The sequence below is a fragment of the Phoca vitulina genome, unplaced genomic scaffold (assembly GCF_004348235.1).
Source record: "Phoca vitulina isolate PV1807 unplaced genomic scaffold, GSC_HSeal_1.0 scaffold51, whole genome shotgun sequence".
NCBI classification, from domain to species: domain Eukaryota; kingdom Metazoa; phylum Chordata; class Mammalia; order Carnivora; family Phocidae; genus Phoca; species Phoca vitulina.
In genome coordinates this window covers 5,908,968-5,921,257 of record NW_022589754.1, presented here as the reverse complement: position 1 = coordinate 5,921,257, position 12,290 = coordinate 5,908,968, and the positions used below count along the sequence as shown (strand labels likewise).

The following is a 12,290-nucleotide window of genomic DNA, read 5'->3' as shown; positions in this document are numbered from 1 at the left end:
ATATATATTATTAAATGAAATGATAAGTAATGTTATAAAATACCCCCAACTGGTTATATTTATAATCAGTTCATGTTGGAATAACTATGGTTAGGACACAGTAGGCTTTGGGGTGAGAGAGGTACCAAAAGCTACCCTCTACCACTCTCTCATAATTACCCTACTCCCAAATGAAACGAAGAAAAAAATAACTTGGCTCTTTATCTAAACACATTTTGGGGCTGGTAATTAAATCTAACTGCTGCCTAATTCCTCAACAGGGGATTTAATCATGCTCCAAGTTTCTATAGCACCTTAATTATGATGAATCCAGAAACTATTTAATCTGCCTTTAATTATAAACTAAAGTTAACTGTAGTTTTTGTTTCACATGTGATTTGTGCTACTCAAAATTTCTTCCCTGTCCTTTATTCCATATCCTCCTTTCCCTGGAAGACTGAGAAATCTATTGAAAAAAGGGAAATTAGTGTTCCAAATTTTTACAAGAAATTTTGGAGTGGGTATATTGAATGATTATTTTACACTATGAAAATACAGATCTCACTGTGTCATTATGGAAAAAGGAAAACAAAAGATGTAAAGCTATGAACTTTATAGTAAATAATAAAACTAAACAGACCTGTAAAAGCGATTTTCAAGTCTCCGCCTAATGGTGTTGAGGTCAGTTGGATAAGCAACTACAGTACAATACAAGGGATAGGCACTGAGATCCACTGGAACAGCAAAAGGGCTGGCAAAATCTGTAATATTACCAAAATAAAAAAAGGTAGTTATAAAAGACATTAATATTTTACCTTAACAAACAAAAACTCATATATAAATAAGAAGGGAGGGCAATATACTACATTACTAAAATAATAATGATTCAATTATGCAAATATTAGGCAAATATTGTTAAAATGTCATTCTCTTTATTTGGACATAATACCTATGAATCATGCATGACACACTGGTTCAAATCAGGTAAAATGAGACAAATTAAAAGAGAACTGGGTTTAACTTCAAACTGATGTCTTTTCTAGATAAATGCCAAACAGCTCAAGTGAAACAGTTTAGATAATATAGCTTAGGCATGTGAGTAAAATATATTACTCATCTACTGTCTACCAAAAAACTCATCCAAAGTCAGGCTCAGGAAATACCCGGAAAGCCAAAGTGACTCAAGAAAGTAAAAGACAATTATATGCCTGCTTTCACTACTGTAAGCCCCCAGAGAATAGAAAACATTTGTCTGTCATTACATTGGCCAAACATATCAAAATATTAATGTTAAACTAGAATCACTTGATTAAAAGTGCCTCTTAAGTTAAAAGTATACAGTGAAAAAATGTATTTCCTTTTGTAGAACTTAAAATTTTGCTGGTTTTCCTTCTTCCTTCCTAATATTCTTTCACATCCACCGTACCCAGGGAAAGAAGGTGGTTGATGCCCTGAATAACCCGTTCACATTCCTCATCTCTGGAATGAGCCCCCCACTCTCCTTCCTGGGGTTTGTATAGCAAAGCAGTCAGTTCCTCCTGGGACACAGGAACACCAGCACCAACTTCATCTGGAAAGGCAGCTATGTATAAGATGAAAAATCAGAAACCATTAGTTTCCAATATTATGCTACTGACATTTTTCTTTTAGAAGAATTATAATTCATTTTTAAAAGCATATTTACTTCCTTCTGGAATTGGCTCCATATCCCAGGGGCTCATCTTTTCTCTCTCATTATTGTCCCAGCTATTAAAAAATAACAAGATACTAATCAAATTCACATGACACTTTTATATATTAGCATAATTTGCATGACTTCTTGGGGTAAAATTTGGAAACAGCAATACAATTTTCCTTAAAGTACAATTTCACTTACATAAATAATAAACCTTTAATAGAGAAAACAAAGAAAATTAGAGAAAAATAGAGAATAGTCCACCAATATGAAATATAGAGAGCAGTAAGCTTACACTTAGTTTTACTTGGCTTTTTTTTTTTTTAATTCCAATCCAGCATGTATTCAATATTAAGCCAGGATACAGAATGAATAAAGATCTCTTTGGAAAATTCTTTTCAGGTTAAAAAAGTCAGTTTGATAGATCAATTCTTTCTGTAGGATAATCTACTTTAGCCTAACAGCGTAAGTATTACAGCATCTCCAAAATTTTATTATTCCCTTTTCGTCAGCAATATGGAGACTAAAAGTCAATCTTCACAGAATAAACCTTTATCATTCTTGAGAAGAGAACTTCATTTATTAGGAATCTTACAATGCTGGTATTTAATGAACTAAAGTAAATGTTGCAGACAAATAGTACATCCAAACATAATACCTCTGCCTAGAATTCATACCATTAAATAAAGGACTGGTTACTAATATTTGTTGCTATATTACAGCTATAACAATTACTTTAAACACTGAATTAATTTCAGTATTCTTCGTGAAATAATAGTTGTAATTCTTGTTTAAAACAGAAATATTTAAAAGAAAATACAGGCATAAGGGAGGTAGAAATAAGTCTTCAGTTACTGCTTTGTTTTAGCATGCATACTGGACCCAAGAGGTTTATCATCAAATTCCTTCCTTAGAGGTACTATGATTACTTCCTTACAGGTCAGATAAAGATAAGTCATATTAACAAGGTATTATTCCTAATACGGTTTATAGAAAGTCCATATAGTACTACAGTATTATATCAGGCATAAAATACCATAACTGTACTTACTGAACACTGTAACATTGGAAAGAACTATCAGGATACTCTGGTTGAAAAGGCTGCTGACTCTCCACAGTTCCAAACCACCAGGCGTCATCTATTATACTGCGGAATCTATCACCTATAATGTTTTTAGAAATTCTTAAAAGGATGTTTTTGAGAATAATAGCTTTGTTCACATTCTAAATTGCTACTTTGTGTTGGACACAGAAGTAGCATTGTATCTAGCATTATTAGAGGTTTCAATCTGAGTTTCCCAGATGAGTAAATTTTACATTTTACCTTCATTAAGGATTTTGATTTCTAAGTACTAGTAATCTTTCTGAAATAAATCAGATATGTCCATGTCTTCTTAAATAAATGCTACCACATATAATCTTTTATCAATTATTTAGGATCATCATTAGGCATACTTTTTCTTGTACTATACATGTTACTACAGTTGTTTCTTTTCCTTTTCCTTTTCGCTTTCAGCTTTTTGCCTTTAAAAATCTCTTCATACTAATTTTCTGCCTCTTAAGGGATAAGGATTATAAAACCAAACCACTGTGAACAAAAATTTTCTCCCACATAAAAAAGGAGAATTTAAAAGTACTAATAGCAAACATTTACATAGTATAAATTTTAAGTACTTAGGTACCATTTTAAGAGTTTCCTATATATAAACTCATTTATTGCTCACATCAACCTTATAGGTGTGTTTTGTTATGATTCCCATTATACAGATAATGGAAGTGGGACACAGAGAGATGAAAAACTTGCCCAAGATCAAATAGCTAGTGAGGAGGTAAGGAAGGGAGAGAAGAGGGAGGGCGGGAGAGAGGAAGAGAAAAGGGGTAGAAAGAGGTAGAGGTACAGAAAGAAACAGAGACAGACAGAGAAAGACAAGAGTGACAGACAGACAAAGAGGGAGAAAAAGAGAAAGAAAGAAAACCACAATCAGTAATGGTCTGCTTAAGAGCCCAAGTGTTAAGTATTTTATATTAGGGCAACTGACATTTGATGATTTTCTTTGTAATTCACATTTGTATTCTAACAGCTTAGGTATTTGCAGAAAGTTTAGAGGTTATATGCCACATACAATGTGCATAAAAAATCACCCAAACACAACTGAGAGGAAAATTTAATTTGATCTTTCTAATTTGGCTAACAGCTTTTACCAACTACATGTTAAACTAGTTTATGTCTATTAAATTGGACTTAAAAAGTTACTCTATTTCAAACTTAATAGTTATTAAGTGAGAATTTTATACTTACCTATCTGCCAGTTCCTTTCTTTGGCTTCATTATAAAACTGATGTAGCACAAGGAAGTCAATGACATCTGGCATGTCATGATACCTGTACAAAAAATAAAGCACATATAAATCAATATACAGGGCGCCTCGGTGGCTCAGTTGGTTAAGCGACTGCCTTCGGCTCAGGTCATGATCCTGGAGTCCCGGGATCGAGTCCCGCATCGGGCTCCCTGCTCAGCAGGGAGTCTGCTTCTCCCTCTGACCCTCCTCCCTCTCATGCTCTCTGTCTCTCATTCTCTCTCTCTCAAATAAATAAATCTTTAAAAAAAAATCAATATACAAATATAGCAGCTTATGTTACTAAATATCTAGAGATATATGTTTAACATGGAGCCATTTAAAAACCGTTGCAAGTCTCAAGGTTCCTGCAAATGGCTTTAATTAAACTCCATATGCTTTTATTTGTTTGGGAGTCCCCTGCCTACTACTATATCACTTCAAAAACATAAAGACACCAATGAAGATCCTTAAAGCTTAGTATAAGGTATTTTATATTAAGTCCTCTTTAAGAAAAGTATGAATTCATGTTCTTTCATCTCCTTAGATTTCAAACTTTAAGAAATGAACCACTGATTAGCTATTCCTATTATTATTAACAGAAATAAAAGCAACTACCATGTTTCAACCACAGTTAGGCATTTATAAAGGTTTTTCTTTTAATTCATCACAACAATCTTGAGAAGTTATTAACATTTACATTTTGCCGATGAAGGCATAAATTCAGAGAGGTTAAGTAACTTGCTCATGGATATATATATATACATATACACACACACATATATATATATCTCCAATCCACCCTTGAACAATATTGGTTTGAACTGTGTGGGTCCACTTATATGCAGATTTTTTTTCAATAAATATAGTACTGTAAATGTATTTTCTCTCCCTTATGATTTTCTTACCAATGTTTTATTTTCTCTAGCTTACTTTATTGTAAGAATACTAAATATAACACATAAAACATACAAAATACATACTAGTCAAAACTTTGTTATCAGTAAGGCTTCTGCTCAACAGCGGGCTATTAGTTAAGTTTTTCGGGAGTCAAAAGCTATATGCAGATTTTCAACTGTGTGGGGGTCATTGCCCATAGCCTCCTACACATTGTTCAAGGGTCAACTGTATATACACACACACACACACACATTACATTACATATATATTAGCTACACACACATGCATGCATACTCATGCAAGTTTTTATACACATACACACACACACACACACACACACACACACACACACAGTATTATGTGGAGAAACAGACCAAAAATTAAACATTAAATCCCGGTCTTTATTTATTTTTTAATTTAAATTCAATTAGCCAACATATAGTATATCATTAGTTTTTGGTGTAGTGTTCAATGATTCATTAGTTGCATATAACACTCCGTGCTCGTCAGGTCTTTAAAACTCTAAAGCCTATAGTACTATACTATTGTCTCTCCCATTAAGTCCTGTACTCTGCAGAATACATGACAGGGATTAAAACACATAGACACACACACACAACCAGAGATAGCTACTCACTTAATGGAAAAAGATTCTCCAGTCATTTTGCCTGAAATGGGGTCCAGAAACGCAAGCTTCAAGCAACATAGCGTAGGTGGTCCAACCTCATATTTGATTCCTACAATCTTAACAAATTCTTGTTCCTATTCATGAGAATACCAATAAATTATTACTTTCAATATAAGTAATTGCGTAACATTTGCATAGTATTTCACTATTTTTCGAACAATTAAAAATTATCTGAATATCCACCAAGTATTAAGCATTCCACTAAGTGCTAAAGGCAGTAAGACACGGTTCTTGACCCTTAATAGCAGGCTGTAGTATATTGCAGGGCTCTAAACCAAGGATAAGCAACAGAAGCCCCTTGAGAACATTTTTAAAATTCATATTCTTAAACCCTACTCCTATAAAATTGAATTCAGTAGGTCAAGGGTACAAGCTTAGTCATATGTATTTTGAAAGAACTCCCAAGGGGATTATGATGCTCTGCCTAGTTAAGAATCACTCTTCCAGCAGAAATACAGTATTAAGTATGTGGGTAGACATGCATGTATATATTTGGGGAAAGGACTTACATTTTTTTTTAATGCCCACAATATTATTTTACAAACCACCCCTATAATTGATTATTAGTAACACTTAACAGATGACAAAACTGAGCCTCGTGGGTATAGTGACTTGCTTAAAGTTATACACTTGGGTGTGTGTATATATATTAGATCTGGATTAAAATTCAGGTCATATTCCAAAACCCAGACTCTTGCCCCACACATATGCTGCCTCTTGCAGTTTCCTAGAGCCACAGGGTTAGAATTTAAAAAATAAAAAATCATATGTTTTATTCATTCCTTGATTCTCAAAAAATAAAAATAAATAAAAATAAAAAAGTAAAAAACCTTACAACTCAACTTTCACCTGATTCAGAATAGATGGTAGCATCATTATCTACCAGGAGATGACTGTGTAAAGGTCGCCGGATAAGATACTTTGGTACCTTACAACCTTAATATAATATTTTACACATGTCTAAAGCTTTATTTCAATAAATATACATGCTTTCATGTATCCTTCCTGCTAAACATCATCATACAACAATCCTTCATTTACCTAGAAACCATTGTAAAATTCTCTTTAGTCTCTTGTTCTCCAACTTGGAAAAATAAAAGAAGAAAACACCCATAAACCTAACTAGAAATGATGGTGTATGTATCCTTATGTCTGTTTGTTTGTATGTATCTATGTATGTATAAATGACTGAATGAGTATGTATTTACAGTCAGAAAAAAACTCCTCTAAAAAATAAACATATCTATTTTACTTAATACCATGTAGCTATAAGGTAATATATTAAAATAGGTAATCCATAAAGCACCACAAAGTTCTGAGTTTCTTGGGATTTATGATATTTACTATATCTTAAAGTCACCAGAACCTCAAGGGTGTCTGTACACACACGCAGTCAATTTATAGAGCTTCCAGAATGTACAAAACTGCTGAGGGAAATGTCCACACCAGGGAACTACCGTTTTGCTCCAAATATAGAAAGGTATATACACTAGACGACTTGAAGCTTGAAGGAAATTAAGTCAAATAATCAAGACAACAGGTAGTGTACAAATTTCAAGAAACATAAAATATGACCCGTAACACTCAATTGTACAAGAGTATGGTGCATCATCTTATCTTAGATACACAATCAACAGTGAAATATGTATGAAAGAGAAAAAAACATAAAAGCAAATAACTTAATTCCAAAGCTATTTCAATTGCACACTTATGAAAATGTCAAATTTACCCTGAGATCCATTTTATTCCATGGCTGTTTTTGTAAATTAAGGCTGTATATTTTTGACTTTCTTACAGCCCGCACATAAGCTTCATGTCCTTGCCTGAAATAGATAAGCTGAAACAAAAAACATAAGGTATTAAACAGCAGCACCCTATTTAACAACTCTACATATCCCAATATATACTGCTACAAATGTCTTCTTCTGTTTAAAACAAACATAATTATAATTTAAAAAAATGTATAATAAAGGTATTTGTCACCATCAAATAATGTTCATTCAGTACTCATAACTGTGTTGCCCCGCACTAGGTACTGTATAATATAAACACATATTGTATACACAATCCTTTTCCCCTTAGCTGCCTCATAAATTTCTGAAGAAACAGGGATCAATGACAAATGTACACAAAACTGGTCATATTTTAAAGGACTATATTTCAAACTGTAATTAACATTCTAAATATCAAATTTTAATAGCCTACACATTTTATGTGTATATATATATATATATATATATATATATATATATATATGTAATTCTAACCACAGATTACTAAATAGACTAATTTCCAAATGGATTAGAAATTTTATTTTGCAAGAATTAACATCAGAACAGGCATAGTATGGAAAGAAAATGAATTCAAGTGCTTAGTTAACACCCTTCACCTCCTTAGGACAGCATTCACCACCATATTCTGATTCATTAAAAAAAAAGTTTCTTGTTCCAATAATTTTAAAGTGGTAGTAGAGATAATAAAATTTTTAAAAAGTAACATTAAAAAAAACATACTGAGATTTAAAAAATACACTGACATACTCTACCAATCAACAGTTTCTAAGTCAGAATTTTTAATACCTAAAAATACAAGTAGAACACTAAAAAGATTTAAATACTAGTATATAAACATAATTATAAGGGTAAAAATATCAATAATAAACATGTTATTCAGATATCATTTATTATATATTTTTTCCTGTACTCAACAAATACTGATTGAACATGTGCGTACAAGGCACTAGGTGCCGTGGTTAACATATCAAAATAAAATCCTTTCCCTCAAGGATATGGGCAGACACGTGAGTATAACATAAGGCAGAATATACTAAGTCCCATAAGAGATAAATAATTTAGGTGTGAAAGCTCAGGAGGAAAGAGTGGCAGGCAAATGGAAAGCAGGAATAACATCCAGGAGAAGTTGCCATTTAAGTTAGACTTTGGCGAATGAGCATTTTCAAAGGCCATAATGATCTGTGGGTATGGCCATTCCAGGCAAAATACTGAGGGCTTAACATTTAAAGTAAAAAGTAATGCTGTCATTAAGAGCTGATTTTATAAAAAATTATGAGTTTTATGAGTTCTTTAAAAACATTATGTATTTCACTGACTAATTCACTTATATACCTCCTCCATTACCTGAACAACTATCATTACTTACTACAAACCAGTCTTGAAGCATATAAGCATATGCTAAGTTTAGTGATTCCACCAAGACAAATATGGTCCTATAGAGAGGCATATCATCAGATCAAAGAATGTACAGATCCTTGTATTGTTTTGTAAAGTGTTCTTTTTGTAAAGATTTATTTATTTATTTGAGAGAGAGACACAGAGAGAGAGAGAGCAGGGGGAGTGGGCAGAAGGAGAGAGAATATCAAAGCAGAGTCCTCGCTGAGTGTAGAGCACAACATGGGGTTCAATCTCACAACAATGAGATCATGACCTGAGCCAAATTCAAGAGTCAAATGCTTAACTGACTGAGCCATCCAGGTGCCCCACATCTTATAAAGTCTTCTAAGATTAATTAAAAATTACTCCCCTTAGAGGAAAATGGCAGCAAAGTAGGATGACCCTAGGCTTTCATGGTCCCCAAAACACAACTAGATAACTATCAAGTCATCCTAAATATCCCAGAAATAGATCTGAAGACTGACAGAACAAACTCCAAAACTAAAGGTAGAGAAGAGGCCTCACTGAAGAAGGTAGGAAGTATGGAGACCTGGTTTAGGGGAGAAATGGACTGCAGGTGCTGGAGAGGGGAGGGAGCCATGGTCATGGAGAGGGGAGAGAGAGAGAGGGGTGCTCAAAGGGGGAACACACAATGAGAATGTTTCCCAAAAACCACTGGCTTGGAAAATAAGAGGGGATGAATTTTGTGAGTTCTTGCAACCAGAAAGGCTTAAAACCTAGACCTCTAAAGAATAGCTTGCTTGACTGGAATAGAGGCAGGAGGGCACTGCCCTGTTCCTTGAGAGAAGGCAGGCAAACAACCCGGGTGCAGACAGTATGGACACAGCTATCTGAACAGCGTATGGGACATGCAATGTGGAGATTATTTGCTCTTCTTGGAGTACATCCTGGAGAAACAGCATTCACACACCTCTCTGAGAACAAAGAAGCTGATTGGTGTAATTTCCCTCTCCTGCCCCTCAGTATAAATACAGAGCTACCTGCAAGAAGCAACACAGTGCTGACACTGCTGCGTAACCTGCATACACCAAGCCCTGTACCCCTGTGCTCTGGTGCAACTGCCCTTTTCAGTCAAGCTTGCCTCACTCCCAGCACAGTGGGGCCCTCCCATAGAAAACCAGCAGAAGCACCTGCCCACACCATGAATTCTGCCGAGAGAGCTCTGCAGGGCCTCAGTTCTGGTGGAGTTGGTGACAGGAATAATTTCACAAGCAGACCAGAGCACACCTACTTAAAACTCAGGCCATGGACCAAACATAGCCCAGAGCAGGAAAGGAGAGCCTCTGCATATGAATGGCCTGAAGGATAGAACAGCCAAAACCCAACAGCAGAGTGGAAGCAGCTTATACCTGAGATACTTCCCTGAAGAGCCAGGCCCTGGGCACTACATAATCTCTTCTTCAGAAGGCCAATACTTTCAGGAAACATAACTCGCATTTGTAACACACAGAAGGCAGAGAATTAGAAAAAAATGCAAAGATGGAGGAATTCATCTCAAATGAAAGAAAAAGGACACAACCAGAGATCTAAGCAAAACAAATATAAGTAACATGCCTGATGGAGAATTTAAAGCAACAATCATAATGATACTGGGCTTGAGAAAAGAATAGAAGACATCAGGGAGGCCATTACCACAGAGACAAAGGAGTTAAAAAATGATCAATCAGATATGAAGAGAGCATTAAACGATATTAGAAACATACTTGATTCAATGAACAGCAGTTTGGAAGAACAAATGCATTAGTGACCTAGAAGACAAAGTAATGGTAAGTAATGAAGCTGAACAAAAGAGAGAAAGAAGAATTATGTAACACAAGAATAGATTTAGGGAATTCAGTGACTCCATTAAACCTAATAACATGTGTATTATAGGAATTCCAGAAGAAGGAAAAGAGAGAGAGAAAAGGGTGCAGAAAATTTATTTGAAGAAACGAAAGCTGAAACCTTTCCTAATCTGGGGAAGGAAACAGACATCCAGATCTAGGAGGCAAAGAGAACTCCATTCAAAATAAACAAAAGCAGACCAATACCAAGACATATTGTAATTGGGTCAACTAATTTTTGAAAAAGCAGGAAAGAATATCCAATGGAAAAAAGACAGTCTCTTCAATAAATGGTGTTGGGAAAATTGGACAGACATGTGAAGAATGAAACTGGACCATTTTCTTACACCATACACAAAACATAAACTCAAAATGGATGAATGACCTAAATGTGAGATGGGAATCCATCAAAATCCTAGAGGAGAACAGAAGCAGAAACCTCTTTGACCTCAGCCACAGCAACTTCTTGCTAGACATGTCTCCAAAGGCAAGGGAAACAAAAGCAAAGATGAACTATTGGGACTTCATCAAGATAAAAAGCTTTTTTACAGCAAAGGAAAAAGTCAACAAAACCAAAAGACAACCTACAGAATGGGAGAAGATATTTGTAAATGTCTTATCAGATAAAGGGCTGGTATCCAAAATCTATAAAGAACTTATCAAACTCAACAACCAAAGAATAAATAATCGAATCAAGAAATGGGCAGAAGACATGGACAGACATTTATCCAAAGAAGACATACAAATCACCAACAGACACATGAAAAAATGCTCCATGTCACTGAGCATGAGGGAAATATAAATCAAAACCATAAGATACCACTTTATAAAACTCAGAATGGCTAAAACTAACAGGTCAGGAAACAACAGATGTTGGCAAGGATGTGGAGAAAGGGGAACCCTCTTATACTGTTGGTGGGAATGAAAACTGGTAGTCACTCTGGAAAAGAGTACAGAGGTTCCTCAAAAAGTTAAAAATATAGCTACTCTAGGAACCAGCAATTGCACTACTAGGTATTTACCCAAAGAATACAAACAGTGATCCAAAGGGGTACCTGCACCCCTATGTTTATAGGAGCAATGTCCACAATAGCCAAACTATGGAAAAAGCCCAGATGTCCATTGGCAGATGAATGGATAAAGATGTGGTGTATATATACAAAAGAATATTACTCAGCCATCAAAAAACTCCAAAATCTTACCATTTGCAATGATGTGGATGGAACTAGAGGGTATTATGCTAAGCAAAATAAGTCAATCACAGAAAGACAATTACCATATGATTTCACTCATATGTGGAACTTAAGAAACAAGACAGAGGATCATAGGAGAATGGGGGAAAAATGAAATAAGATGAAAACAGAGAGGGAGCCAAACGATAAGAGACTCTTAACTATAGGAAAAAACTGAGGGTTGCTAAAGGGGAGGTGAGTGGAGGGATGGGGTAACTGGGTGATGGGCATTAAGGAGGGCACTTGAAATAATAAGCACTGGGTGTTATATGCAACTGATGAATCACTAAACTCCACCTCTGAAACTGATAATACACTATATGTTAATTCATTGAATTTAAAAGTAAAAAAAAAAAGACATATTGTAATTAAATGTGCAAAATTTAGTGATAAAGTCTGAAAAACAGAAAGAGAAAAGAAGTCCTTAACATACAAGAGAAAACACATAAGGCAGCTGCAGATTTCT

General features: G+C 34.8%; 1 protein-coding gene across 5 annotated transcripts in view; it reads right to left on the bottom strand.

Annotated features, from left to right (window-relative positions):
- Positions 1 to 12,290, bottom strand: part of BRWD3 (bromodomain and WD repeat domain containing 3) — a 187,783-nt gene that overhangs the window by 33,786 nt on the left and 141,707 nt on the right. For all 5 annotated transcript variants that reach the window (XM_032387928.1, XM_032387930.1, XM_032387929.1 and 2 more), the window contains 7 exons: positions 7,308 to 7,415; positions 5,528 to 5,652; positions 3,954 to 4,036; positions 2,706 to 2,817; positions 1,664 to 1,725; positions 1,406 to 1,561; positions 620 to 740 (listed from right to left, as the gene is read on the bottom strand). In XM_032387928.1, coding sequence (XP_032243819.1) covers positions 620 to 740; positions 1,406 to 1,561; positions 1,664 to 1,725; positions 2,706 to 2,817; positions 3,954 to 4,036; positions 5,528 to 5,652; positions 7,308 to 7,415 — 767 coding nt within the window. The remainder of the gene's footprint in view (positions 1 to 619; positions 741 to 1,405; positions 1,562 to 1,663; positions 1,726 to 2,705; positions 2,818 to 3,953; positions 4,037 to 5,527; positions 5,653 to 7,307; positions 7,416 to 12,290) is intronic.